Below are 25,592 nucleotides of genomic sequence, written 5' to 3' on the forward strand. Positions count from 1 at the left end.
ACCCTGTCTCCTCCATTCTTTCTCAGATGTGGGCTCTGTGGAAGGTCTGGCATACCACAGGGGCTGGGATATGTTATACTGGACCAGCTTCACCACCTCAACCATCACCCGTCACACTGTGGACCAAAGCCGCTGGGGCGCTGTCGATCGGAACGTCGTGGTCACCATGTCTGGAGACGACCACCCAAGGGCCTTCGTGCTTGACGAGTGTCAGAGGTCAGCTGATGCTCTTCGCTTAATCTACAAATGCACGTAGCTCTGTCCTTGTTAACATAACTCTGTCTCTGCCTACAGCCTGATGTTTTGGACCAATTGGAATGAGCAGTCTCCCAGCATCATGCGTGCAACACTAGCAGGTTCAAACGTCCTGGTGATAATTAACACACATATCAGAACCCCCAACGGGTTGGCCATCGACCACCGAGCTGAGAAGCTGTATTTCTCGGATGCCACTCTTGACAAGATTGAGCGTTGCGAGTATGACGGCAGCCGGAGATACGTAAGAAAGATATCAGAAAATAGTTTGGCTGTGCTAATGGTATAATAATAATAGTGGTTTAATGTGCCTTTGATTTTCTTACACACCAATGAATCACTGTTTCTTCCTTAGGTGGTGCTAAAGAACGAGCCGGTTCATCCGTTTGGCCTGGCTGTATACGGAGACTACATCTTCTGGACAGACTGGGTCAGGAGGGCTGTGCTTAGGGCTGACAAATACACTGGTGGTGAAATGAAGGTGTTGCGTGCTGACATCCCCCAGCAGCCCATGGGTATTGTCGCTGTGGCCAATGACACCAACAGTTGTAAGTCTGGGTTCAGTGAGATGTGGGATTTGCTGAGAGGGATTGTGTTACTATTGATTGCAGCTCTTTGCATGGATGCTCTAAAGGGTGTAATGCACGTCAATGTCTGATCTAGGTACAGTTTTTGTTCATATTATGATATATTAATTCAGCAAAAAAAGGTTTGTCTTTGCTAATCACTCTTGCCATGTCTGGATGTATATTTTCAATGAAAGACCACAAGATAAAAACAGGAAAGGATTGATTTTGTTGTCTACGAGTGAAAAGTAAATCTAAAGAAGGATGCAAGAATTACCTGCAGGTAGTGGCTACTGCTGCTCTCTGAAACAGGGGAGGCTCAATGGTGTTAATTAAATCCAAACATCACGTATTGAATTAAATGTAGAAAACACATCAAATACATCACTGGTGAAATAGCTGCAGTGAAGCTCTCTTAAAATAATAAACTCCAGAAACTACTGCAAGAGTTCAGCACAAGACTACAGTTCTGACTGAATGATCACTTTTCCCTCTCATGAGGAAAACCTTCTCACTGTCTGGCCCCCGGCAGTCAAAAATCCTTAACTATGTTGGCAAATCAGCATCAAGCAACCCGCTTCATGATCCGCCCCTGCTCCAGAGATCCCATAAGAGGTTTAACATCACTGGAAATGACGTATTTTGCAGTGTTATCCATTATGGGCTCTACCTTCTTGCTGCTTACTTCAACAGACTGAGGCTCATATCTTCACATTTTCTCATAGAGGCTGACACTTTCCTGCTTCTCCAGAGGGGAGGGGAGACCACATCTGAGAGCAGAATAAAAAGCTGATAAATGCCAATTTTTATCTACTCATGAAATCAGCAGCATTTTAGTGCTTATTTAGTTTAATTACTAAATTTATGAAGGGTGCCCAATATTTTTAACCCCTAAGGATAAAGATGTCTAGGCAAGGTCCTAGATAAGGTCCCCTTGTATTACAGTATACAATCTCGCTCTAACAAATCCATTCTTTAATTCAATTACATTTAATCAGTGTAATCACTATATAATTTTAAATGGCTATGAAGGACTCTTACAACCGTAACTATGACCAAAACACTGCTCTCCATGATTTCTGAGTATTAATTGAACGCACCATAAATCTCATTTGAACACGCCATATAGTGACTCAGGGGTTAGAATTGCTGCAATAGTGAGCACTGATCAACTGCTTTTCCCAGGTGTGCATTTTTACTACCTATTACTCCTTCCATTATTTAGTCATATTCAATTTACTGTCTCTTCATCTTATCTGAACCACAGCCCAGCTTAACTCCCTGCAATCATCCCCGTAGTTAGCCATGGTGACATTTTCCAAAATATCTCTTGGCAGAGTTATACTTTTACATCTGGTTTAGTTACTCTTTAATTTGTAAAACAATATTATTTCCTTAGGGGTCTAGATATTATGTTAAAATAACAGAATATCAATGCTAGATACCTCTGGTGACATGTTTCACTTTTAAAATATTGTCTTTAAATTTCTAAATGTTTTAGTAAAGGGATATTTGATTTATTCAGTAACTGACATATTTATATGGAAATCTGAAGTCAAACAAACTGATTGTTTATCTTAAACCTATTCTATAAAAAAGTCTGGTTAAGATTTTCTTAATTTTCATTCCAGATAGAAGGTTTCCTTAGCTTTCTGTGTGAATTCTTTAATGGAATTGTTCTTGTAAAGATGGCATGTGGTGTGAAATAGAACTATCTAGATAGAGTGATTTGAAATAAAATAATTTAGGTACCTATAGAAATCTGCAGCTTAAGGCTCAATATTTGTGCATGAGAAAAATCAAGGCTTTCCTCTTGGGATCCTGTATGATTATTATTTGATGAAGTGTTTTGTCATCAATTTCACTGAATTCTAAGTATCATGTGTGGCATTGTGTGTTTCTAACATCCTAATATTCTAACAGGTGAGTTCTCTCTGTGTCGCTTCAATAACGGAGGATGTCAGGACCTCTGTCTGCTGAGCTCTGAAGGAAGAGTTACCTGCAGCTGCCGAGGCGACCGAAAGCTTCTGGAAGACAACACCTGCACTGGTACAAGCAGAACCACATTCATTAAGACCAAATCTAGCCTAACATCAGTGTTTACAAGACTTTATTTCAGGAGAATGTTTTCTGGTATCGGCTCATCTTTCTCTTCTGCTTATTGATCATAACTTAAAAAAATCACAACCAATGGAAAAGCTAGCAGTTGAAGATATAATAGTCCCAACAAAACAGTTTCCATTTTGAATAAAAATAAAGAAATAGAAGTTTAGAGCTATACTTTTTGTTTCAGTTAAATTTTTTGTGTTTCATTTCTGCTGGTTTCTTTTTCTGCCTCAGGCGTCAACTCCACGTGTACTGGCGTCGATGAGTTTGAGTGTGGAAACGGAGACTGCGTCAACTACACTCAGACTTGTGATGGCGTGGCTCACTGCAAAGACAAGTCCGACGAGAAACAGTCCTACTGTGGTGAGTACAATCTTTCCCTCTGTAAGACATTTTCCTTTTTTTTATTCCTGATATTTGTAATTTCATATATGTCTTTGGATCTCAGCTAATCGCGTGTGCAAGAAGGGCTACAGGCGGTGTGCAAATGGACGCTGCGTGGGGCATAATTCCTGGTGCAATGGGCAGGATGACTGTGGAGACAATTCGGATGAAATCTTCTGCAACAGTGAGTCTACTTTATGCTACTTTCAGAAAATAGGTAGAGCTGTTGATCAAAATCTTTTTAGAGGACTGCATGATGGCTTAGCTGCTTGAAACAATTGTAAAAATGAACTGGAAGACTTCATGCTCATGACTTGAACACTGTCTTTTCCTCCCATGTCTGTCAGCCACGCTGTGTTCAGCCGATCAATTCCAGTGCAGAGACGGAAGCTGCATCTCCAACTCCAGCAAGTGTAACCAGAAGGTTGACTGTGAGGACGCCAGTGATGAGATGAACTGCCGTAAGTTCCTCCGTTTAGCTCACTCTGACTATTTGGTTTTAATGCAAAAATCAGCATGTTGCACAGAAAGCTTTGCTTTTTCTTTTTTCCTTGTGAAGCTCCGACGGACTGTTCCTCTTACTTCCGTCTGGGAGTGAAGAGCGTGACGTTTCAAAAGTGTGAGTTCACTACGCTCTGCTACGCCCTCACCTGGCAGTGCGATGGGGCCAATGACTGCGGGGACTTCTCCGATGAAAAGAACTGCCCTGGTATTCATCTTAGTTTACACCAAAGAAACTGAAAAATACGAAAACGTCTATGAAGTTATAGCATGGTAAGGGATTTTCTTTAAACAACCCCTTTTGTCTCTCTATCAGGGGCCGGTAGGACAAAGTGTGCTTTACCCTACTTTGGGTGTCCGAGCGGCCGCTGCATTCCGATGAGCTGGACATGTGACGGCGAAAATGACTGCGAGAAAGGTGCCGACGAAGAAAACTGCGGTACGAACCATGGAGACCACAGATCCAGCTGAATTTCTTAATCGTGCAGGAGTAATACCTCTTTCATATCTTTGGTTTTGTAGATAAGGTCTGCTCTCCGTCACAGTTTGAGTGTAAGAACCACCGCTGCATTTACAGCCGCTGGGTGTGTGACGGCGCTGACGACTGCGGAGACAACAGTGACGAGGGCGCTCACTGCAGTAAGTGGAGGTCATTTATTCCATTACAAAAACTTTATAAAGTGATTAAGTAATAAAAATTGGAAAATAACAGTATTGTGTATATAAAATCTAAAATCTAAATAAAAGTAAACTAAAATTCTGCTGTTACTTTCTGTTGAGCTGTCAGTTAAAGTTCCTTATAGGTTTATCGCTGCAACATGACAATATATATTAAAAGGTTGAAGTTACATTTTTAAGCCACTGGGGACAAATTAGGAATAAATCACTTTGGTGTGTTACATTTTTTATGACTCTTTAAAATTGTGTGGCTTAACTGTCATATTTTCTTTTGATAGAGAATAAAAGCTGCAGTCCAGGAACATTTCGCTGCCCTGGATCAAACGTGTGCATTCCCCAGCGTTGGAAATGTGACGGCGACAAAGACTGCCCTGATGGGGCCGATGAGAGCGTCACAGCAGGATGTGGTGAGCACACCTTACCTCTCCCGCTCTCCCGCTCTCTTTTTTAGATTTTTCTCTCACTACATTTTTCTCTCATCAGTCTTTAATGACACATGCAGCGGTGATGAGTTCATGTGCCAAAGCCGGGAATGTATCCCCAAGCACTTTGTGTGTGACCATGACAGAGACTGCAGAGATGGCTCAGATGAGTCCCCGGAGTGCTGTAAGGAGTCCCGCCACACCAAATGGGCCAATCATTTCACCATTCCTTCCTTCTGCTGCCACTTTTATTTAAAAACACTCACTGTTTGTCACCACAGACTACCCTCCATGTGGTCCTGACAGTTTCCGCTGCTCTAACGGAAGCTGTCTGATGCATAAGTCCTGGGAGTGTGATGGCGAGTTCGACTGCCATGACCATTCAGACGAAGCCCCGTTAAACCCTCACTGCTTAAGTCCAGGTTAGAGGGACACAGAACACTTCAAATCTTTAGTTTTTTTAGTATTTGTTTATTATCTGTTGGCTCCTTTTTTCCTACCTCAATCAGCCTAATTTATTTCATATTTCATACCAATTAAAAAGTAAAAACTTTAAAAGTTTTTAAAGCTGCTCAGTTAATTTTTTCTTACATTATATTAATGAAAACACTAGGAGGATTACTGAGCAACCAGCTGCTTTTAATTATTTCATCTGTTTATCAAAATCTATGAAGACAAATTAACTGTTTAGAATTTGCCTATAAAGGAGTCAGTGCTATAGGTGTTCTCTCTCTTTAGTCATTAAAATTACATTTTCTTAAGTATGAAAAGCTCATTTAAAACTTTATAATTCATTTTAATAAAAAAACAAGACAATTACAATATATAAAGGAATAGATTCTGCTTTTCAAAACAGAAAGTGTTAAAAACAGGCGGCTGGAAGTATCTCTCAGCAGAGCAGAAACAACCTCAGTTTTTCAAATATTTTTCTTCTTTTCACACGTTTCTAATTCAATTTCTTTGTTTCACTGAACAGAAAAGAAATGCAATGACAGCGCGTATGCCTGCAGTAATGGAAAGTGCATCGCGGAGGCTCTGCTCTGTGACCATAAGGATGACTGCGGGGATGGTTCTGATGAGCTCAACTGCTTTATCAACGAGTGCCTGAACAGTAAACTAAGCGGCTGCTCACAGCAGTGTGAGGACCTGAAAAAAGGCTTCAAGGTGAGCGATGAGCAGGAAATGAAATGTTGGCAGAGTCGTCTGGAAAGGTCTGGAAAGTTTGGAACTTAATTTAAGATTTACAGGAAACTGTCTTATTAGTTCCCTGTCCTTCTCCACATCTATCCATGTCTCTTTTTTGCTGGGTTTCATATTTAAAGCCAGAAAATCTTAGCTTTAAATTCAAAGTTAACTTTTCTAGTTTCTGAGTCTGTTGCTTTACCAGCTGTTTCTTCTGCTCTTTAACAGTGCCGATGCCACCCGGGTTTCCGTCTCAAAGATGATAGGAAGACCTGTGTGGACATAGATGAATGCACAACCACTTATCCCTGCACACAGCGCTGCATAAACACTCATGGCAGCTACCACTGTCTGTGCGTGGAGGGATTCCAGCTCAGCGATGAGAACCCAACCTTATGCAAATCTATTTCTGGTAGGAAAGTGACAGTTTAATAACAGCCAGCCAGGTGTTTCAGGTAAATCCCTTCATTTGTGCTGTCGATCTGCAGACGAGGAGCCTTTCCTCATCTTTGCCAACCGCTATTACCTGAGGAAGCTCAACTTGGATGGCTCCAACTACACTCTGCTCAAACAGGTGAGACCAAGGTTTCCTTTGGATGAATCCTGCAAAATCTCATCCAGAGTTTTATCCTGTCCTAAAACTAATGTGGCTCCTGTGCAGGGCTTAAACAATGCCGTGGCTCTGGACTTTGACTATCGGCAGCAGATGATTTATTGGACAGATGTGAACACGCAGGGCAGCATGATCAGAAGGATGCACATCAATGGCAGCAATGTTCAGGTCAGTGTTGTTAAAGCATCAGAGGATGATTTAACCTGCAGTCTTTCTAACTCCCTCATCCTCAAGAATATGTTTGTGTGTGGCTGTGCATGCAGTAGAGATAATTAAACACATTTCCGTTTAACTGTCAGGTTCTTCACCGCACGCTGCTCAACAATCCTGACGGTCTGGCTGTGGACTGGGTCGGAGGGAACCTGTACTGGTGTGATAAAGGCCGGGACACAATAGAGGTGTCAAAGCTGAATGGAGCGTACCGGACGGTTCTGCTAAATAGCGGTCTGAGGGAGCCACGTGCTATTGCTGTGGATGTTCGCTATGGGTAAGAGCCTTCATGGGCCAAATTGGTCTCTAATCTCTACTGTGGTGTCATTTATATTCATATTAATTTCAAATATTTGAACATTACCATACAGTGCCTTGCAAAGGGACATATTATTCCGTTATAACTACGCAGTTTAATGGATATTATTGGGTTCAACCTAATTTAATGGGGTTTTTTCTGTCCCAATTTATAAACTAGAGTTTTGCAAAGTAAGATAAGCCACAATAGAGGTACAAAAACTATTAATTTGTTTGCCTCGCTATACAATTATCATATCTACCTTGTTTATTGTAAAAAAAAAAAAATGTAATGTAAAAAAAATAATTAAATCCCTTTATTGTCCTACAATGGGGAAATTCACTCTCTGCATTTAACCCATCCCTTTGGGGAGCAGTGGGCTGCCATTGTGTGGCGCCCAGGGAGCAGTGTGGGGTTAAGGGTCTTGCTCAGATACACAGAGTGCAGGCTGTGGGGATCGACCAGGGTACTTGCAACCTTCTTAGAGCACAGGCGCATTGCTCTAACCAATAGGCAAACACTCCCCATTTATAAGCAGGTCAGTAAATGCTTATCTTGTGACAAAAAATAGGCATGGGTGTAAGAAATAATGTGAGTAAAATCTATATATGAATATATGTACTTATGATTTTATCTATTTATAACAGCAAAATAAAAATTCTTTAGGAAGCTAAACAGTTTTTAACCTCAAACAACAGTGGGAAATTTTCTAATTTTTTTCTCTCTATTAACACACTGCTAAAAAAATGTAACTTTCTAAAACTTTTTTCCCTCTATCAACACACCAGTTGTTTTTTTATGCTAATTTTCTTACCCAGATTTTTTCTTTTTTCTCACTTGCCTTTCAGGGCTTCTCTAAAAAAGTTGCAAGAAAGCCACTATTGAAAGAAAGAGATTAACGGTTCAAATCTGACACCAGACATGCTGGGAATATGTCAAAAGTGTAGAAAGTCATCAGTTTAGATCTAAATTTTAACTTGTCATACTTCTACAAAAATGCAGTTTGTGGAAGAAATCTAAAACTGCAAAAATGTGTCACTTAAGACAATATGGTGTGGGAATGTTTTTCCCTCTTAGGGCCAAGTGAAATTGTTTAGAGAGGAAGGGATGATGGATGGGGCTAAATGTGTGGGAGAATCTTGAAAGAAGATTCTGTTTGGGCCACAAGCTTTGAAACACAACCAGAACCAGAGATAGAGATGTGTTAGAATGGTTCCATAAAAGCTGAATATGTTTATTAAAACAAAAACTGTATCCTTACCCTTCCTACTTTGTGTTGGTCTATTGGGCACTCTCCAAATTATTCTTCCCTGATAGGTACTTGTACTGGTCTGACTGGGGGGACAACCCTCACATTGGGAGGATTGGGATGGACGGCACCAACAGGAGCGTCATCATTAAGGATAAGATCACCTGGCCTAACGGATTAACCCTGGACTTCATCAACGACCGCATCTACTGGGCGGATGCTCGAGAGGACTACATCGCCTTCGCCAGCATGGATGGAACCAACAGGCACACAGGTGACACACCGAAATCAAAAAACACATTTTTGTTCTTTTCAATCGGCTTCACGTGTCTGTCTGCTCTCCTTTAGTCCTCTCTCAGGATATCCCTCACATCTTTGCCATGACTCTGTTCGAGGAGTACATCTACTGGACCGACTGGGAAACAAAGTCTATCAACAGAGCTCATAAGACACAGGGCACCAACAAGACCATGCTGATCAGCACCCTGCACAGGCCGATGGACATCCATGTGTTCCACCCATACCGCCAGCCCGATGGTACAGACAGGTCCCCTTCTTAACGGCTGCTTCTCCATTAAGCGGGTTTTACATTTCCCTCTGTTTCCACCAGTGCAAGGCCATCCGTGTCAGATAAATAACGGCGGCTGCAGTAACCTGTGTTTGCTCTCACCTGGTGGGGGTTATAAGTGTGCATGCCCCACCAACTTCTACCTAGCCTCTGATGGCAAACAGTGTCTGTCCAATTGCACCGCCAGCCAGGTGAGGTTGTGCAAAGGGGTTTCTCTAACAATAAGATTATTTTTGGACATGGTAACTTGTAAATTAAAAAAAAAAAATCTCTCATCTATTTCTTTAGTTTGTCTGCAAGAATGACAAATGCATTCCATTTTGGTGGAAATGTGACACAGAGGATGATTGTGGGGATCGCTCCGATGAGCCAGCAGACTGCCGTAAGGGATTTCCTGTTGGGCTGTTTTTCGTTTTTATTTTTCGAGATGGTTAGATTGTGACAACGTACTGTGTTGTCTCCCCTTCAGCCGAGTTTAAGTGCAAACCAGGCCAGTTCCAGTGCGGCACCGGCATCTGTACCAACCCAGCCTACATCTGCGATGGAGACAATGACTGTCAGGACAACTCTGACGAAGCAAACTGCGGTAGATACACCTGTTCATATATAATCACAGTTTTACACTTTCCACCCCCTTGCTACTCATTGTTTATGGACTTTCTCAGACATTCACGTGTGCCTGCCAAGTCAGTTCAAGTGTTCTCATCCCAATCGCTGTATCCCGGGGATCTTCCGCTGCAACGGCCAGGACAACTGCGGGGATGGAGAGGATGAGAAGGACTGCCGTGAGTCATCTCTGCTGTTTGTTGGATTGTTTCAGTCCTGCATGATGGCCTGTCAGGAGTAGGAATTTTAATTAGTAATTGTTTCTCTGGCATCTGAAGAAGACATCACAAAGATACCCATCTGTCTTTCACCAAGTCGTCATGACAACCTACTGCCACACCAACTGATTGGTTTAGTTTGATGCCAAGGAAATAAACTTTTCTTCCTTGCGTCACAAAAGTGAGCACTAACTTTGCTTCACTGGGACTCTCTGATTTTTTTTAGCAACAAGCACTCCAAAGGGTAAATATGTGTAAATGCACTACACACAGTTTGGTAAGGTAGAAGATCTATGATGCTGTGGGCTTGTGTGGTAACTTGCTGATTTTTTTTATCTAACTCATGCTGCCTCTCCCAGTAAAATGGAAACGAGTCATCGATGGGTCGTTCTACAGGACGATTATCCAAACCACAGCAGCACAAACATAGTTCACTACAGAAAAAAAATATTTTTTATCTTCTTATATTTTAGCTCCCAGAGCTCAGTTTTTTAAGAAAACATAAGGGAGCAGTAAAAGAACAAGGTATAAGAGAGATCCTAAGACTGCAGATTTTAAATATTTCAGCTTCTGGCTTAAAAATGACTTAAAGAGAAAAATGGTCCGATCAGTTTATTCAATTACTGAGAATTAGTTTAGGGTATAAAAGCAGAAACAGTGTTGGTATCCCACTGGTATCATCTGTTTATAATTCTGTAAAAATCCAAAAAAATATGCACTGGACTTGGTTTCCAAGATTTGAAGACGTTTTGCCACCTCTCCAGGAAGCTTTCTCAATTCAAATGTCTGGATCCGCAGTGAGTTTGAGTCTTATATAGACAAAGCCTTGTATCGCTTGGAAACATGCAAATGGTAACCAATGAATGGTTCGTTTGGTTCCATCGTTAGCCTGTAATATCTGAAACCTGTCTATGATTGTTAAGAGTCGGTCGTTAAGGAGGTATTGTTCACCGGCTGGAACGGGTAGGTCCCTCCTTCCTCTGAGATGGGGTGGGGGGTTTGGTGATATCTGGAAGGGATCATGTCTATGATTGAATTGTATGTTTTTGGAAGTTGGAATCTGAGTCCACCACCTCTGTTTAAAGTGCAGTAAAGCTTCCTGTAGAGGTGGCGAAACGTCTTCAAATCTTGGAAACCAAGTCCAGTGGATATTTTTTTTAATTTTTACGGAATGACTATGACCTGGATGACTGAGAACCTTCATCAGCATCTGTTTATAAGTTTGGGGTTTTATTTTATCTCTTCCAATATTACTACCATAAACATTCTTTATTGCTATTTTTCTTGAAAGGTTAGACAGCCGCTAACTGCCAGCAGAGTCCTTACTCTGAACCACTGGTCTATACAGATTGAGGAAACAGGAGCAAAGAGCCCTGTCTCTGTTTGCTCAAACCTTATGAAACCTAACAGGGGGAAACTAAGTACTTTCTTACAGGGTTAGTCCATTTGAGTGTTGACCAATACTGATAATAACCTGATACGATTTAAGCAGGAATCATATTTCTTGCTGGCATTGTATGAATGTTAAAAAAAGTTTGATTTGGTGATATTACTCACAGAACAACAGTCCTCACTCCTCAACAATAGTTATGTATTTATTTATTTGTTATTTTTAACAAATTGGTTGCAAAAACTTTCAACCTAAACATATAAATGAATAGAACTAAAAATATGGGCAAACTTGTGCATAAAAACCTTCACATTTTATTGCACCATAACCAAAAGTCCAGCCAAACTGCTGACATGGCTCCTACTCCATTGCTGGACAAAAAGATGGAGAAGAGTTCATCAATCAGCATCTTTATTTGTGAATTTAGATGCACACTGATAGAATCCAATATTGGTTGTTAGGATGTTTTGGATTGACTACTAGTGGACCAACAGCTGTGCCAACTACTAATAATATGGGATCTAGTTTATCTAATTGTTTATTCTGTATCTCAGAATGTAATTATTAGTGCAGATGAATCTGCTGTACGCTGATGTTATTTAGAGCATATTTAACTGATTATAACATTTCCAATGGCCAATTTTTCAGGCCTATTTGTGTGATATAATGACTGCAGTGCCATCTACTGATAACAAAGACATTAGTTATTCTGCCTCTAACTATCCCCATCAGTTTTTTTTTTTTTATAGTTTGTGATGAAAACTCCATTGTGTGTGTTTCTACTGCAGCTGAGGTCACATGTGCACCAAACCAGTTCCAGTGTGCCATGAGTAAGCGCTGCATCCCCAGAGTGTGGGTGTGTGATCGGGACAATGACTGCGTGGATGGCTCTGATGAGCCCGCCAACTGCAGTAAGATCTGCCTTTAACGTCAGTGATGACATACCTGTGCTCACTGTGAGTCTGTAGAAACCGTTATGTCCTGCTTTCCATCTTAGCTCAAATGACATGCGGCGTAGACGAGTTCCGCTGCAAGGACTCAGGCCGCTGCATCCCGGCGCTCTGGAAGTGTGACGGCGAAGCAGACTGTGGGGACGCTTCAGATGAACCCAAGGATGAGTGCGGTAAGCGTCACCTCTGCCGAGGAGGCTCAAAGTGTTTTGATTTCACCCCGTGCAGCCTGACCATTCCCGTTTGTTCACAGATGAGCGGACATGCGAGCCTTACCAGTTTCGGTGCAAGAACAACCGTTGCGTTCCCGGCCGCTGGCAGTGCGACTATGACAACGACTGTGGAGACAACTCGGATGAGGAGAAGTGTGGTAGGTTCTTCGTTTTAATGTCACCCTCTGATAAAACATAACCCGTTAGCGCAGCTCGTTGTGTGAATGAAAGCCGCCTTATTTCTAATTCTGCATGAGCTCCACTGTGGGGAGAATAGCAGAGGCGGTAAGACATGTGTCGCTCCTCACTTTCCGTCTGTTGAAGCTCCTGGACTGATTTCTGTTTAGCCAGTCGGTTCAGTGCACATCTCACATCATCTCATGTCTGTTTTGCATTCCACACTGGCCTGTTGCTGTGAGCCAGAGGTAGGTGCTGTCACTGTTTCAGATCAACCACAAACCTTTTAATTCCCAAGTCCTTTTTTTTCCTCCTCCAGCTTTTATTATCCATTTTCAATCCTTCTCCTCCTTTCTTCACCCATTGATACCATCCCTATAATAAAATTGAAATGCCTTGTTTTATATAAACCTAAATCTTCTTCCTAACTTTGTGTTTTTACTCTATTCTATTCTGAGCTTCTCTAGTTATCTTTCCCTTAAGCCTTCCCTTATTGGTTCCCTCTACTCTGTTCTTTCCAAATTTTTCCCAAATGTTCTTCTGAGCCTCTCTTTTTTCTGCCCTTAGTGCCCAGGAAGTGCTCAGAGAGCGAGTTCGCCTGCACAAATGGCCGTTGCATCGCTGGTCGTTGGAAGTGTGATGGGGATCACGACTGCGCAGATGGATCAGATGAGGTATGGCTCAGATATTTTACCATCTATCTCTGTTTTAAACAACAGCGACAGCGTTTAATAATGGAAACGTTTGTTTTTTTTTTAGGATGGCTGTGATGTAAAATGCGACAGTGATCAGTTTCAATGCAAAAACGGCCACTGTATTCCCATCCGCTGGCGCTGTGACTCTGATGTCGACTGCGTGGATGGCAGCGACGAGGAGAAATGCGACAGCAGTGGTGAGAGGAGGCTGGAGCTGACTAAAACCAGTCCACATTTTCATCTCTTAGCACACTGTTAGCTTGTTCAAACTTTCCCTATTCTGTCACACTATAACTACAGACTTTCATAGTGGGATTGCACTCTATGTTCCGGATCATCTTAAAAATGTAGAGTTGAAGGAAAAAAGAATGATTTCGTTAAAGGATTTTAGCTGCATATAAAAAAAGACACCAAGTATTTAATTTGTTTTAATCCCTAATGATTAATCAGAGAGACTCTTAGTAAATCTTTAGGAGACGTAAAGATTCAAATTCTGTAGACAGGATAACTGCTCTCTATGGATCTGGCCTTTATGTCAGAGTGGAAAGACGAAAGCAGATGATGAACAAAATCCATTAGAAGTTCACCATGTAGGGTCACAGCTAATATTTGGAGCAAAGTGCCCTGAACAAATGTGACCAAAATGGATATTTCAGGCCTCCATGTAAAGCTGCAGTGCAGATCCGTCCGCACACACATGGTCCCCTCGTTGACACATGGTGGTTTAAACATCCTGCTGTGGAGAGATGCCTTTTTTTAGATGCAGAATAGCTGTTTAGAATTTAGACCGGGACGGAAGTTCATCTTCCAGCAGGACAATAACCCTGAAGATTTATCCAGATTTTAAATCTGAATCTGTATGTATGTCAAAGTTTAGAGCTTAATCCAGATGTGAATATAAACTTTTTTGGAGATAAGAGAAAGAAAAAAAATTTATTTGTAAAGAAAAAAGAAAGAGCATAGTTTACCTTTACTGTTATGAATTAAAATACAGTAAGTTGCTGTAACATCAGGGGTATTAGTACCTCAGTGTAATGTGTTCTATGTCATTGTGGCATTCCAGTGGGCAGACACTGCTCCCTGGAGGAGTTCCAGTGCAATAACACTCTGTGTAATACTCACCGCTGGATGTGTGATGGTGAGGATGACTGTGGAGACAATTCAGATGAGAACCCGACAGAGTGCGGTGAGGTTTGCCACATTTCCTCCTGTATTTCTCCCCTCCACAGCAGTCACTGATGTAGTTGTTCTCCCCTCTAACGCTCCTCTCTGATGGTCCATCAGTTAAATTTGTGTGTCCGCCGATGAGGCAGTTCCGTTGCCACAACGACCGGGTGTGTGTTCCAGTCTCCAAGCGCTGCGATGGCGTGAACAACTGTGGGGACAACAGCGATGAGCTCAACTGCCGTGAGTTTATTCATCCATCTACACTAAATCTAACATTTGGATTTAGTACATTTCTAAACTAATGCTGCGTCAATAATAATAGAAACAACTTTTGGTTTGTTGCACCTACAATGTAGCATTTTCAGACATGTTTTCCTGTCCCTTTTAAAATCAGAAGCATCATTAAATGCTGTCTCCCTTTTATCCAGCATCACTTCCGTTGACGCCGGTTTGCCAGAAGAACCAATTCCAGTGCTCTAACGGTCGCTGCATTAGCACTGATCTGCTCTGCAACCACTTCAATGACTGCGAGGACTACGGTTCAGATGAAATGAGCTGCGACACGAAAGGTGCGTTGCAGCCTTGCTGTTTTCGATGCAACCTGGAGACATTATCAGTGCTTACTTTATGCTGTCCAGCAGATATGACGCTGAACAGATGCCGCAGCAACTTAACCATGTGTGGAGATGGAGACGAAGCACACTGTGTTATCAACGGCACTGTCTCTTTCTGCTCCTGCAAGCCCGGCTTCCAGTCCACCGGACAGAATAGATGTGAAGGTCAGAACATCTGATATCTTGTCACAGTGTTTCTCTTGACCCTTCATGTTTTGGCTAACATCGGTCACATCGCCTTCGGATGTTTCACAGATAAGAACGAGTGCAAGCAGTTTGGAGTTTGTTCCCACATCTGCAACAACACCAAAGGCTCCCACAAGTGCAGCTGTCACAAGTACTTCAGCAGAATAAACAACACCTGCAAGGCTGATGGTGAGGCTGAAGAGACATACTAGTGCATCTCAGTGAATATACGTTAAAATAATGTATTTTCTTTATATATTTCAAATCAGCAATAAAAGCCAATTATTCAAGCTTCCTATATAGTCTTAAAAATTCAATTTTAGCAATTTCCATAACAGGAGAAATATTGGATTAAATTTTAAGTTACTCTACATAAACTTTAAAGGTATAGTGGAGGATTTTTGCAATTTTTTTAAAAGCACCGCCCTCTTCACTTTAAAAAAATGTACATGCACAACCCTGTACCTGCGTGAGGGAACACCTATTAAACACATGAGAGCATGCACAAGCCCATTTGTCCTTGTGCATGCTCTGTTTTACTTTCCAAAAGAAGATTTGCAATTTTTCCACTATGTTAGACTAACCACCAGTAAGTGAAAATGGGGACGAGCACGTAGGACGGCCTTAGGTAAACATATCACCAGAACGATTGACAATGAGGAGGAACACTAATTTTGATGATCCACCTGAAAAGAAAAAAAAAAAACCATCCTAAACTATACCTTTAAAATAATGAGATGTATGTTTATTTTGCCACATCACACTTTGATGATGTTTGGCTTACTTACTGAACACACCATTAAACAAATACATTTATTACCTGTTTGGTTTCCAGACATAAATATAAAAATTTTGTCTAAATCCAAGCAAGGCAGTGAAACAGCTACTTTTAGGAATTAAAGCTACTAAAATGTAAAATAAAGGGTTTAAAGAATCACCATTAGTCAGTTGTACTCTGTATCGTATTTGACAAGTTCATTTCAGCCCATAACAGGGCTTTAGTTGGGTTAATTCTGGAAACTAGTAGTACTATTAAATATGATGGTTAGTACTTTCTACGGAAATGTCCAGATTAAAGAAAATCCAAACTTCAGGTTTTCAGACAAATACCGGTATATAATCTAGGAGCAATAATGAATGGATTTTTTAGTAGAAAAATGCTTAGGAATGGTCTAGACATTCAGGCAAGACTGCTGACTTGACAGCTGCCCAGCAGCTGCTGACCTAAAGAGACTAACTGTTCAGAGTTCGGTGTCAAAACATTAAGAAGAAAGTTGAGTGGAAGAAAACATATGTCAGAAAAAGGTGCAAAAGCAACAGTAATGCCTCTGGGAAGATGCTTATGTTTGATATTCTAACAAAAAGAATATAAAAAATGTAGCCATATTCTGTGCACATCAGTGTGATGTGGCTTTTTTTAAAATAAATCACTGCTTTAACTAAATACTTTTCACTAGTTTTTTCTTCACCAGTGGTTATCCCATTTGCCTTTACTACTTTTTTCCACCACACGTTTTCCTTCCACTAAGCTTTCAATTTGCATGCTTACCACAATATGGAAACAGACAGTTTTTTTCTTTATGACATTTTGTGGCTTATTTTGTGTTGGAAGTGGCATGAACAGAACAGGTTCATTACAGTAACTGTAATCCCAGATTTAATGGAACTAAATCTCTTTCTTTGTAGTGAATCTGCCTAAGATGGGTGTTTAATTACCTGTTCAGGTCTTGGAGGGGTACCTAAAAGTCTCCTTTATGAGCTCCCTCTTGTTTTCTTTCACACCCATACAGCTCAGGGACATGTTCTTTACCTCGGGGACGACAATGAAATCCGGAGCCTGGACCCCTCTGTGCAAAACTGGCACTACGAGCTGATCTTCCAGGGTGACGCCAACGTGCGCATCGATGCCATGGACCTGCATGTGAAGACAAGTCGCCTTTACTGGACCAACTGGCACACGGGGCGCATTTCCTACTACGACCTGCCGTCCTCATCGTCCTCTCAAAACAGCAACCGGAACAGACGGCAGAGCGATTCCCGGGTCAACAACCTCGAGGTGCTGGTGGTGATTAATGTTTTACGCTTTATGCAAAAGTATTGACTGAGCTGATATAAAGTTTGCATGCATGTTATTTGTCTGATTAGATTCCGGAGCTGAAGATGCCGCGGGGTATTGCTGTGGACTGGGTAGCAGGGAACCTGTACTGGACCGACTCTGGTAGGGATGTCATTGAGGTGGCTCAGATGGGCGGCGGACGGCACCACAAGACCCTGATCTCTGGCATGATTGATGAGCCCTATGCTATTGTGGTCGACCCCCAGAGAGGGTTAGTGGGAGAACTTCTAAATATGAGCTGGATGTAGATCCGTATCAGTTTTTATGATTGGTTAACGATTTCCTTCTTATTCTTTAGGAAAATGTACTGGGCTGACTGGGGACACCACCCAAAGATAGAAACAGCAGCTATGGACGGAACCATGAGAGAAACACTGGTTGAAGAAAACATTGAGTGGCCAACTGGTAACATATCCAAATCCTCCTGATCATCTGGCAATCCTATCAGGGTCACCATGAAAACTCATCCTCTACTCTAGGTCTGGCTGTTGACTACTTCAATGAGCGCCTGTACTGGGCCGACGCCAAACTTTCCCTGATCTGCAGCGTGAGGCTAGACGGCAGTGATATGGTCGTGGCTGTGAACACTTTGAAAAACAGTTGAGTAATTTTTTTGAGATGCTGGTCTGCGAGCAAACTTTACATTAGTCCAGAAGTCACCTCCTGTCTGTGCTGCATCTCTGTCTCCCTGCAGAGCTTTATCATCCGTTCAGCATTGACATATTCGAGGACCACATCTACGGCGTCACCCACATGACCAACTCCGTCTTCCGAGTGAATAAGTTCGGGATGGGACCTATTGAGAACCTGGCGAATGGGATGAACCATGCCACAGATCTGGTGTTGCACCACAAGTATAAGCAGCCTGATGGTGAGTGAAGCCCAGAAATAAAACCAACAGAATCACCAGCTTAAAGTCAGCTTAGCTAGAACTGCTGGGAGGGTCTTTTTAACAGCATATAAAGAAAATAACTCCTGCGTTTCATCACGATAGCAACCATGCTTGCCCAAACAACTGATGTTAAAACAGACCTGCTGCAAAAACCCAATAAATCCTCTGATTTGTTTTTAAATAGATAATTAAAAATAACAGTATAGATAGTTTTGACAGGATAAGCTGTAATATTTGATTTGAAACTAATTTGGCACAAAAACGCGATGTCAAACAAGTAATATGAACCTAGACAATATATTCCAATCAGAATATTTAACAAATAAAAAAGGCAAAAATAATGAATGTGTAACCGACTTAACCCTAAACGTTCTATAACACACCATGGTGGCAGCATCATGCTGTGGAGAGGATTTTAATTCCTGTAAAAAATTTGATTCCTGTAAAAAACTGAGACCTGACAGCAGAACCACATAGAACTAGAGATAAAATAGAATGACACTACATAAGAACAGTTAGAAACCATCAGGCTTAGCTTTGGGAAAAAAGTGACAGTTGTGAATAGGAAGAATTTGTAGAAAAGGGGCTTGGTGATTCATATCAGGGCACAGAAAGACAGCACATAAGATCACATAACAGCAAAGCTCCTCTTACTCAGGGTCTGAATGGCTCCCTCTAGTGGCTCTCGGGGGAACTGTAATCTATGTGCTCATTCTCTCTCTTTATCTTCATGCCAGGAAACAATCCCTGTGACAGAAAGAAATGCGAGTGGCTCTGTCTGCTCAGCCCCAGCGGGCCAGTCTGCACCTGTCCTAATGGACGTACCCTGGATAATGGCACCTGCGTAGAGCTGCCGACTCCCACGCTGTCTCCTCTCTGTACGTGAGCAGCCAGCAGATCATGATATGAAAACCTTTGAGTGTTTCTACGTGACTTTGAGCCTTTGTTTTCTCCAGCTCCCCCCAGTGGCCCCTGTAACATCCAGTGCATGAATGGTGGCAGCTGCATCCTGAACGCCCACATGCAGCCAAAGTGTCGCTGTCAGCCTAACTACAGAGGTGATCGATGTGAGATCGATCAGTGCAAGGACTACTGCAAGAATGGGGGCACATGCACACCCTCCCCTACAGGTAACACATAAGGGTTTAGGACACATCCTCCGAAGAAACATTTGTTCTTACTGATCATCTAAAACATCTGTCCTTCTGCAGGTTCTCCTACCTGCAGGTGCCTGACAGGATTTACAGGACCTACCTGTAACCTGCACACATGTAAGAATTACTGCAAGAATGGTGGCAACTGCACCGTCAGTGCTGGAAATCAGCCCACCTGTCGCTGCCCTGCTGACTTCCTGGGCGACCAGTGCCAGTATAGTGAGTGTTCACAGGGTTTACTGTTGGAGCTAAAGCCAATTACTGGGGTTTGGCTTCATTATCATGCAGACCAACATGAGATAATACAGATCAATTCAATCTTATCTTGTGTGGTATTTGTGATGTGGATGATTGAATATTTAGAAACTTTTATAAAGTGTTGTGTGGGTCTCTCTGTCTGAGCAGGAAGCTGTGAAGGCCACTGTCTTAACGGGGGCACCTGCCTGCAGAGTGAGAGCGGCGTTAAATCTTGCCGCTGTTCTCCTCGGTACATCGGCGCCACCTGCGAGATCGACAGGTGTCACTACTGTCGGGATGGCGAGTGCATCCCCAGGGATGGGTTTGTGACTACGGGGGATTTCAGTTGTCGGTAAGGGCACTAAGAGACAGATATTTCAAATCCATCCTGCTAAGAAATACGTAAAAGTCTGAATTAACTGAATTAATCTAGAGTAATAGCATGATCCCGAACCAAAATGTTTATTAAGTTGGGAAGAGGCAGGGGTAACAACCAACAGGCACAGTTTTATCAGTTCATATACAATATATTTGAATTTTAACATTTTATACTTCTATGAAAGATGCTTAGTTTTAAGCTATAAATCAAGATTTTTCAGTTTTATAGATTTGTTTTCATAGAGAAACCCATATTTAGTCTGTCTTCAAAATGGGAAAGAAAAAGAACACACCAGAAAAAATTATACTTGCTACCTACCTTTAAAATACGAATAATATGTAATTTGATCTTTCACCAAGACGATGACTTTAGACAGAATCAACATCTAATTCACATTATTGATTAGAAAGAAAATGTTAACAAAGAAAGATTATTTGCACTACCAAACTACGGCTATATTCCTTTTTTTTTTTTTTTTTTTTATATTCGGTCTGTGACTATTCATTTATAATAAAATGTGCTGTAACACTCATTGTATATTGAATGTAAAATAAAAACTTTTATCCATGTTTGTTCCCCTCTGTCGGCCATAGCTGCACAGATGGCAGAAACCGCTCCACCTGTTATACATGCGATACAAATGAGTACTGTGCGAATGGCCAGTGCTCTATAAATGCCATCACCCACCTTCCAGAGTGCAGGTGAGGAGGACTGTTTTTCTGCAGCTGATGTTGGTTTTATTATTATTCAGTGGATTGATAGATACTCCTGTTCTTGTGCAGATGCTCTCCTGGCTGGTCGGGGCATCGCTGTGAGTCTGTGGCCAGCAGAGCTGACAGCACCAGTTCAAGTGGACGTAAGTTGTTTCTGTAAAGCAGCATTAAACCTAATTCCTAACCGGTGTGGCTGCACAGATGAATGTTTTTGTGTTTGCAGACACGGCCTCTATCGTGGTCTCGGTGTTGATCCTGCTGCTGCTGATTCTCCTCGCTGTCGGGGCCTTGTTGTGGTACAGGAAAAGAATGAGCGGGTCAGTACCAGCAGCCCTCACCTTTCTATGGTTTTGTTCTCTCTGTCTCTCCCTCCCTTCCTCTCTTTGTTTTACCTCTAATTTTTTTCTTTGGTTCCACTTTTACTCTCCTCTCTCTCTAATCTTGTTTGCTCTTCAGGTCTAGCCGGCCCGGAAAAACCGGCTCCAAGCGTTTGCGGTAATAGTTGCCAGGCGTTCACGCCTTCCTTCATACTTTTGCTCTTCTCTGTTTTGCACTCTGATTCTCTCTCTTCTCCCTAATCCTGAGTTTTGGTTGCTGCGCAGTGTTTGGTGCTATGGTCAATGTTTGTGCCATTTATTCCGGTGTTTCTGAGCCTACAGGATCAGTTTCCTCTTAGCAGATCTATTGAAAACAATGCATTTAATAGATCTGTCTATAACATGGATGTAGATCTTTAATGTTCTTGCTCATCATTGTGCAGTTTTGTTCTGTGCTGTGGTTTGTACTGTGGCCTTGTTTTCTCATAGTGAGAAATAGGAGGTTCATTGTGATAGGGAAAGGAAGAGATCAATTTAAAATGCATTTTCTGTCAAATATAAGTGATCATGCTGAGGTCCACAGGGTCTGGACCTTTGCTGCATCAGTGCCGGTGACTCGTCTTTGTGTCTGTGTTGTGGCTTAGCCTAGATGGTGGTTGTTTCTCTGCTTCCACTGATCGAGCTTAGAATATTTTCAATCAGGAAAAGGAGAATCTGATTTTTATTTTATTTTTTCTTTAATAGGGCAAAGGGCTTCCAGCACCAGAGGATGACCAACGGGGCCATGAATGTTGAGATCGGAAACCCTGCTTACAAGATCTACGAGGGTGAGCCTGATGATGATGCTGGGGAGCTGCTGGACGCAGATTTCACTCTGGATCCAGATAAGGTAGATACCAGCAGCCACCAGTCATGATTATATTGCCTTTGCATTATAGCCCTTGAACTTCTCACACTTTCACATTAAACCCACAAACTTTATTGGGAAGCAAATAATAATGAAATGTAAAAAAATGAATGTAATGTTTATTTTTTATCCCAGCTAAAAGAATCATAGTTTTGCATCCATATGCATTTAGCTGCTATAAATACTTCATGGACAGTGCAGTCATGGATGTTTGTCCATCATCATTGTTATCTAAGTAAAGCACATTCTGATTAGATGGAGAGTATCTGTGAGACTTTTCCCAGGTTCTGAATTGGGTTTAGGTCTGAGCCATTTTAAATCATGAATGTTTAATAATGCTTTGATTCAAACTGCTCCTTCATCGCTGGTATTTCAGAATTTTAATGCAGGTAGAACTTCTATCTAAAGCCAGGCATGCACTGTATTTTGTATAGTTTTAATTGTTGCACTCAGCTACAGCCCTAATTGCACAATGAAATTGCAGAGTTTAAAAGTTCACAGCTCATGTTGTATGTTGTTACACTCTACGAACCAACGCTCTGATGTGATCTACCTGCTAACACTACACGTCCAAAAAACACACATCAAACTAATTATCGAGAGAAGGTGCTGATTGCACTCGTTAATCTGGAAGAAGAAGAACTCCCTTGTTTGCACATGTGCAGTGAGCGAGGTTCTGGTAACCTGGCTCATGGTTCTGCTGCAACAGCAGAATTTGCCTACGAACGCCACACGAGGGCGGACTGAAATTCAAACATGTTGGATTGTCTCCCGACCTTACGATCCCTGACCTGAGGTGTCGTAAGAGGATGATCACCCCTCGCCACCCCCTGTACACTACATAATGCAGGATGAGGCTGAAACTCGGCCCGATCGAAAAAATTCTCAGACAACTGGAGAATCAGCCCGAAATGGCAAAAAAAATCCTACAGTGTAGGCCCAGCTTAAGGCTTTCACTGAATATAATCCTTGGTTCTTCAATTCCAGTCTTTCACATGTGCCTTTCTGAATGACCCCCTCAGTGAGCAGTCATGTTAGCCTGATTATTTCTGATTCTTAGCCTCAGGTTTGTTAAAACTGATTCTTCTACTTAAGCTGTGAACCTCTGCAGCTTACCCAGAGTTACAGGGAGCCTATTGGCTGTTTTTTGTGTGTGTGTTCAATATTCTCCTTGCCATCAATTTGATGCATAATTGTTTTTATGTTCATTTTACACATTTAACACTTTTTAGATTGTATTTGCAGAAAATGAGGAACCCTGTTTGATCTGTCTCTTAAAATAATTGCAGTTTGGGGCTAAAACATGACATAGTATAAAAAATGTTGTTTTGAGTGGCAATAAATACTGACTGTTTATTTCCTAACTTTTCGTCTGTAGCCCACCAACTTCACCAACCCCGTATACGCCACTCTGTACATGGGCGCCCACAACAGCCGCAACTCTCTGGCCAGCACAGATGAGAAGAAGGAGCTGCTGTCACGTGGAGATGAGGAGCCCCTGGTAGACCCCCTGGCATAGACTGTCCTTCATCCTACAACCTCCCCCTCAGAACGCATCCATCTTCTCGCCTTTTAAAGAAAATCTAAACTACAACAGCAGAAGAAAAAAAAATCAAAACAAAGTGTGAGAGAAAATGGCTTCAGTGTGAACACTGTATAAATGTACAAAATGAAGGACTACTTTTGTATGTGATTGCAGTATTATATTTTTTTCTTTAGAGATTCCTCTGGTCAAAAGTAAAACAAAATAAAAGCATTTTCTATGAGATTTTTAATTTACACTTCGTTCCTCACCCTTTACCTAAATAGCCACTACCTCTTTGAGTAAAAAAATAGATAAAAAAAAAAACAAAACAATGAAACAGGAAAATCAGAAAAGATGCTACCATTGGAGCAGTTTTAATTTTTTTATTTTTGTATGAACTGTACAGAAACGAAAACATGTTTGATCTCAGCCAGTGCCAACTGCTTGTGGTTTATGTGGACTTTGAGCAGGATAAGGATAGAAAGAGTCAAAGTTTTCTGAATCGGTACGTAGAATAATGTCCTCCTGCAGGACTGTGTAGGGGTTTGTGTATAGCACATGTAAAATGTCAGTATCAGCAGCCAGCAACAGTATTTTTAACATAGATTTTTTTTTTCCCTTCAGAAAGCGATGTTCATTAAATGATCGTGTCGTCTTCCTTGCACAGAACCGCACATTTTACGGTACAATGTGTACTGCTAGCTTTCTACCACACAGTGTGAGGAAGGTTCAGGAGGCGTGTTGGTGTGACTGTGGGTGTGACAGTCCATACACGGACGTTATTAATGTTTTACACAGTTATGGTGGCTGATTTGCAGATAAAGTGGTTTGTTGTACAGTAGGTGTCATATCTGCACTATCCTAGCTCTAGGTTACAAAGGTCTTCCTCCAGATGATAAGGAAGGGTTGGAGCGATTTGCTTGTCTTTTATTTCCCGTTGTAAAGACCAGATAACGCGCATCTGGTTGTGTGAATAAATGTGTCTTTTTGCCTTTTGAGAATCAAAGTCTGTAAGTTCACTCTCGCCGTCTGAAGTGCATTATGTTCATTTTGTCCTCAGCAGCCGCCTCTTTATTCTCCTCTGTGCCCTGCTGCTGCTAACGTTGGTCCTCAAACTCGGCCTCTGTCCCCGAAATGCTGCTTCTGTCAGAAAAGCATCAGCCATATCTGAACGCTGGAGTGAGACGATAAGAGTTTTCTACGTGACGACGATGAGTTTATGCTTTGCTTACCTGTTCAGTGTTATTTTACGCTGTATGTTTTCATGTTAAAATCCAGAGAAGTACAATCATGTTACCTAAAGAACACTTTCTGCTGAATCATAAATGCGTTTCCAGGAGTTTTTCTTTTGGATAAGTCATTTTTGTTATTTTTAAAATCAGGAATGACTCATAGCTTTTATATAGAACACCATGCATGGAAACGCTGACTTTCTTCTGAAAAAAAGAACAATGTTTAATTTCTGCTGGAGTACTTTGCAAACTAAATAAGATATTGTCATAAATAAATTTTTTAGAATTGTACAGACAACCAGCCAGTGTGTGTTTTTTATTTAAAGCCTGTTGTTATAAAGCAAAGTAAATCACTAAGAAAAGCGGCTCTCATGGTTTCTGTTTGCATTTTAATGTTAATGATTAAACTATGTACTTTTCAGAGTCGGTCTCCAAATGTTATAAAGCTGGTGGCACAAGAGTACAAGTAGAAAGATGTAATTGTTTGAGAAGTTCCTCATTATAATACATGTTTAAAAGTTTCAAATAAAAAAAATATTAAAGTAAAGGTATTAGATGTTGCATAACAGTCGAACACACAGATGCTCAGCTGAAAAACATATGAACTTATGAAGTTAAAGCTTTTAATAGTATTTTCATACCACTAATTGGATTATTATTCTTTAGTTCAAGCAAAATATAAAGAAAACTGTAGTTATCTGATTAATTATCAATCCACAGACAGCAGGAGTTATGCGACTCCTTAGAGATACGTTTTGTTTTTCTTTATAGACTAGGAAGTACTTTCGAAATTAAACCAAAAGGTCTGATGATGCTTTTCAATTTATTTTTCATATAGATAAATTATTATAGAAATGACACTTTCTTAATCAC

General features: G+C 41.3%; 1 protein-coding gene across 4 annotated transcripts in view; it reads left to right on the forward strand.

The window, feature by feature from the left end:
* Nucleotides 1–25,017, forward strand: part of LOC119785421 (low-density lipoprotein receptor-related protein 1-like) — a 132,983-nt gene extending 107,966 nt beyond the window's left edge. For 2 of the 4 annotated variants that reach the window (XM_038288099.1, XM_038288101.1), the window contains 49 exons: nucleotides 27–216; nucleotides 295–499; nucleotides 611–803; nucleotides 2,745–2,870; nucleotides 3,162–3,290; nucleotides 3,376–3,495; nucleotides 3,659–3,772; nucleotides 3,871–4,020; nucleotides 4,129–4,251; nucleotides 4,335–4,451; nucleotides 4,769–4,897; nucleotides 4,974–5,096; nucleotides 5,194–5,334; nucleotides 5,889–6,076; nucleotides 6,323–6,506; nucleotides 6,583–6,668; nucleotides 6,756–6,875; nucleotides 7,007–7,194; nucleotides 8,533–8,738; nucleotides 8,813–9,001; nucleotides 9,075–9,223; nucleotides 9,321–9,414; nucleotides 9,502–9,618; nucleotides 9,698–9,817; nucleotides 12,035–12,157; nucleotides 12,244–12,369; nucleotides 12,450–12,566; nucleotides 13,153–13,259; nucleotides 13,345–13,477; nucleotides 14,344–14,466; nucleotides 14,565–14,687; nucleotides 14,876–15,016; nucleotides 15,089–15,226; nucleotides 15,317–15,436; nucleotides 17,038–17,303; nucleotides 17,393–17,574; nucleotides 17,662–17,768; nucleotides 17,843–17,962; nucleotides 18,058–18,234; nucleotides 18,993–19,133; nucleotides 19,212–19,385; nucleotides 19,467–19,628; nucleotides 19,815–19,998; nucleotides 20,619–20,726; nucleotides 20,808–20,881; nucleotides 20,962–21,055; nucleotides 21,195–21,233; nucleotides 21,800–21,944; nucleotides 23,341–25,017. In XM_038288099.1, the coding sequence (XP_038144027.1) occupies nucleotides 27–216; nucleotides 295–499; nucleotides 611–803; nucleotides 2,745–2,870; nucleotides 3,162–3,290; nucleotides 3,376–3,495; nucleotides 3,659–3,772; nucleotides 3,871–4,020; nucleotides 4,129–4,251; nucleotides 4,335–4,451; nucleotides 4,769–4,897; nucleotides 4,974–5,096; nucleotides 5,194–5,334; nucleotides 5,889–6,076; nucleotides 6,323–6,506; nucleotides 6,583–6,668; nucleotides 6,756–6,875; nucleotides 7,007–7,194; nucleotides 8,533–8,738; nucleotides 8,813–9,001; nucleotides 9,075–9,223; nucleotides 9,321–9,414; nucleotides 9,502–9,618; nucleotides 9,698–9,817; nucleotides 12,035–12,157; nucleotides 12,244–12,369; nucleotides 12,450–12,566; nucleotides 13,153–13,259; nucleotides 13,345–13,477; nucleotides 14,344–14,466; nucleotides 14,565–14,687; nucleotides 14,876–15,016; nucleotides 15,089–15,226; nucleotides 15,317–15,436; nucleotides 17,038–17,303; nucleotides 17,393–17,574; nucleotides 17,662–17,768; nucleotides 17,843–17,962; nucleotides 18,058–18,234; nucleotides 18,993–19,133; nucleotides 19,212–19,385; nucleotides 19,467–19,628; nucleotides 19,815–19,998; nucleotides 20,619–20,726; nucleotides 20,808–20,881; nucleotides 20,962–21,055; nucleotides 21,195–21,233; nucleotides 21,800–21,944; nucleotides 23,341–23,481 (6,866 nt within the window). In that variant the 3' untranslated portion in view covers nucleotides 23,482–25,017. The remainder of the gene's footprint in view (nucleotides 1–26; nucleotides 217–294; nucleotides 500–610; nucleotides 804–2,744; nucleotides 2,871–3,161; nucleotides 3,291–3,375; nucleotides 3,496–3,658; nucleotides 3,773–3,870; nucleotides 4,021–4,128; nucleotides 4,252–4,334; nucleotides 4,452–4,768; nucleotides 4,898–4,973; nucleotides 5,097–5,193; nucleotides 5,335–5,888; nucleotides 6,077–6,322; nucleotides 6,507–6,582; nucleotides 6,669–6,755; nucleotides 6,876–7,006; nucleotides 7,195–8,532; nucleotides 8,739–8,812; nucleotides 9,002–9,074; nucleotides 9,224–9,320; nucleotides 9,415–9,501; nucleotides 9,619–9,697; nucleotides 9,818–12,034; nucleotides 12,158–12,243; nucleotides 12,370–12,449; nucleotides 12,567–13,152; nucleotides 13,260–13,344; nucleotides 13,478–14,343; nucleotides 14,467–14,564; nucleotides 14,688–14,875; nucleotides 15,017–15,088; nucleotides 15,227–15,316; nucleotides 15,437–17,037; nucleotides 17,304–17,392; nucleotides 17,575–17,661; nucleotides 17,769–17,842; nucleotides 17,963–18,057; nucleotides 18,235–18,992; nucleotides 19,134–19,211; nucleotides 19,386–19,466; nucleotides 19,629–19,814; nucleotides 19,999–20,618; nucleotides 20,727–20,807; nucleotides 20,882–20,961; nucleotides 21,056–21,194; nucleotides 21,234–21,799; nucleotides 21,945–23,340) is intronic. The other 2 variants (XM_038288100.1, XM_038288102.1) reach the window with 1 other exon arrangement.
* The last annotated feature ends 575 nt before the right edge of the window (nucleotides 25,018–25,592 follow it).

Source organism: Cyprinodon tularosa, unplaced genomic scaffold (genome assembly GCF_016077235.1).
Source record: "Cyprinodon tularosa strain WSP-4 unplaced genomic scaffold, ASM1607723v1 ctg248, whole genome shotgun sequence".
Taxonomy (NCBI): Eukaryota; Metazoa; Chordata; class Actinopteri; order Cyprinodontiformes; family Cyprinodontidae; genus Cyprinodon; species Cyprinodon tularosa.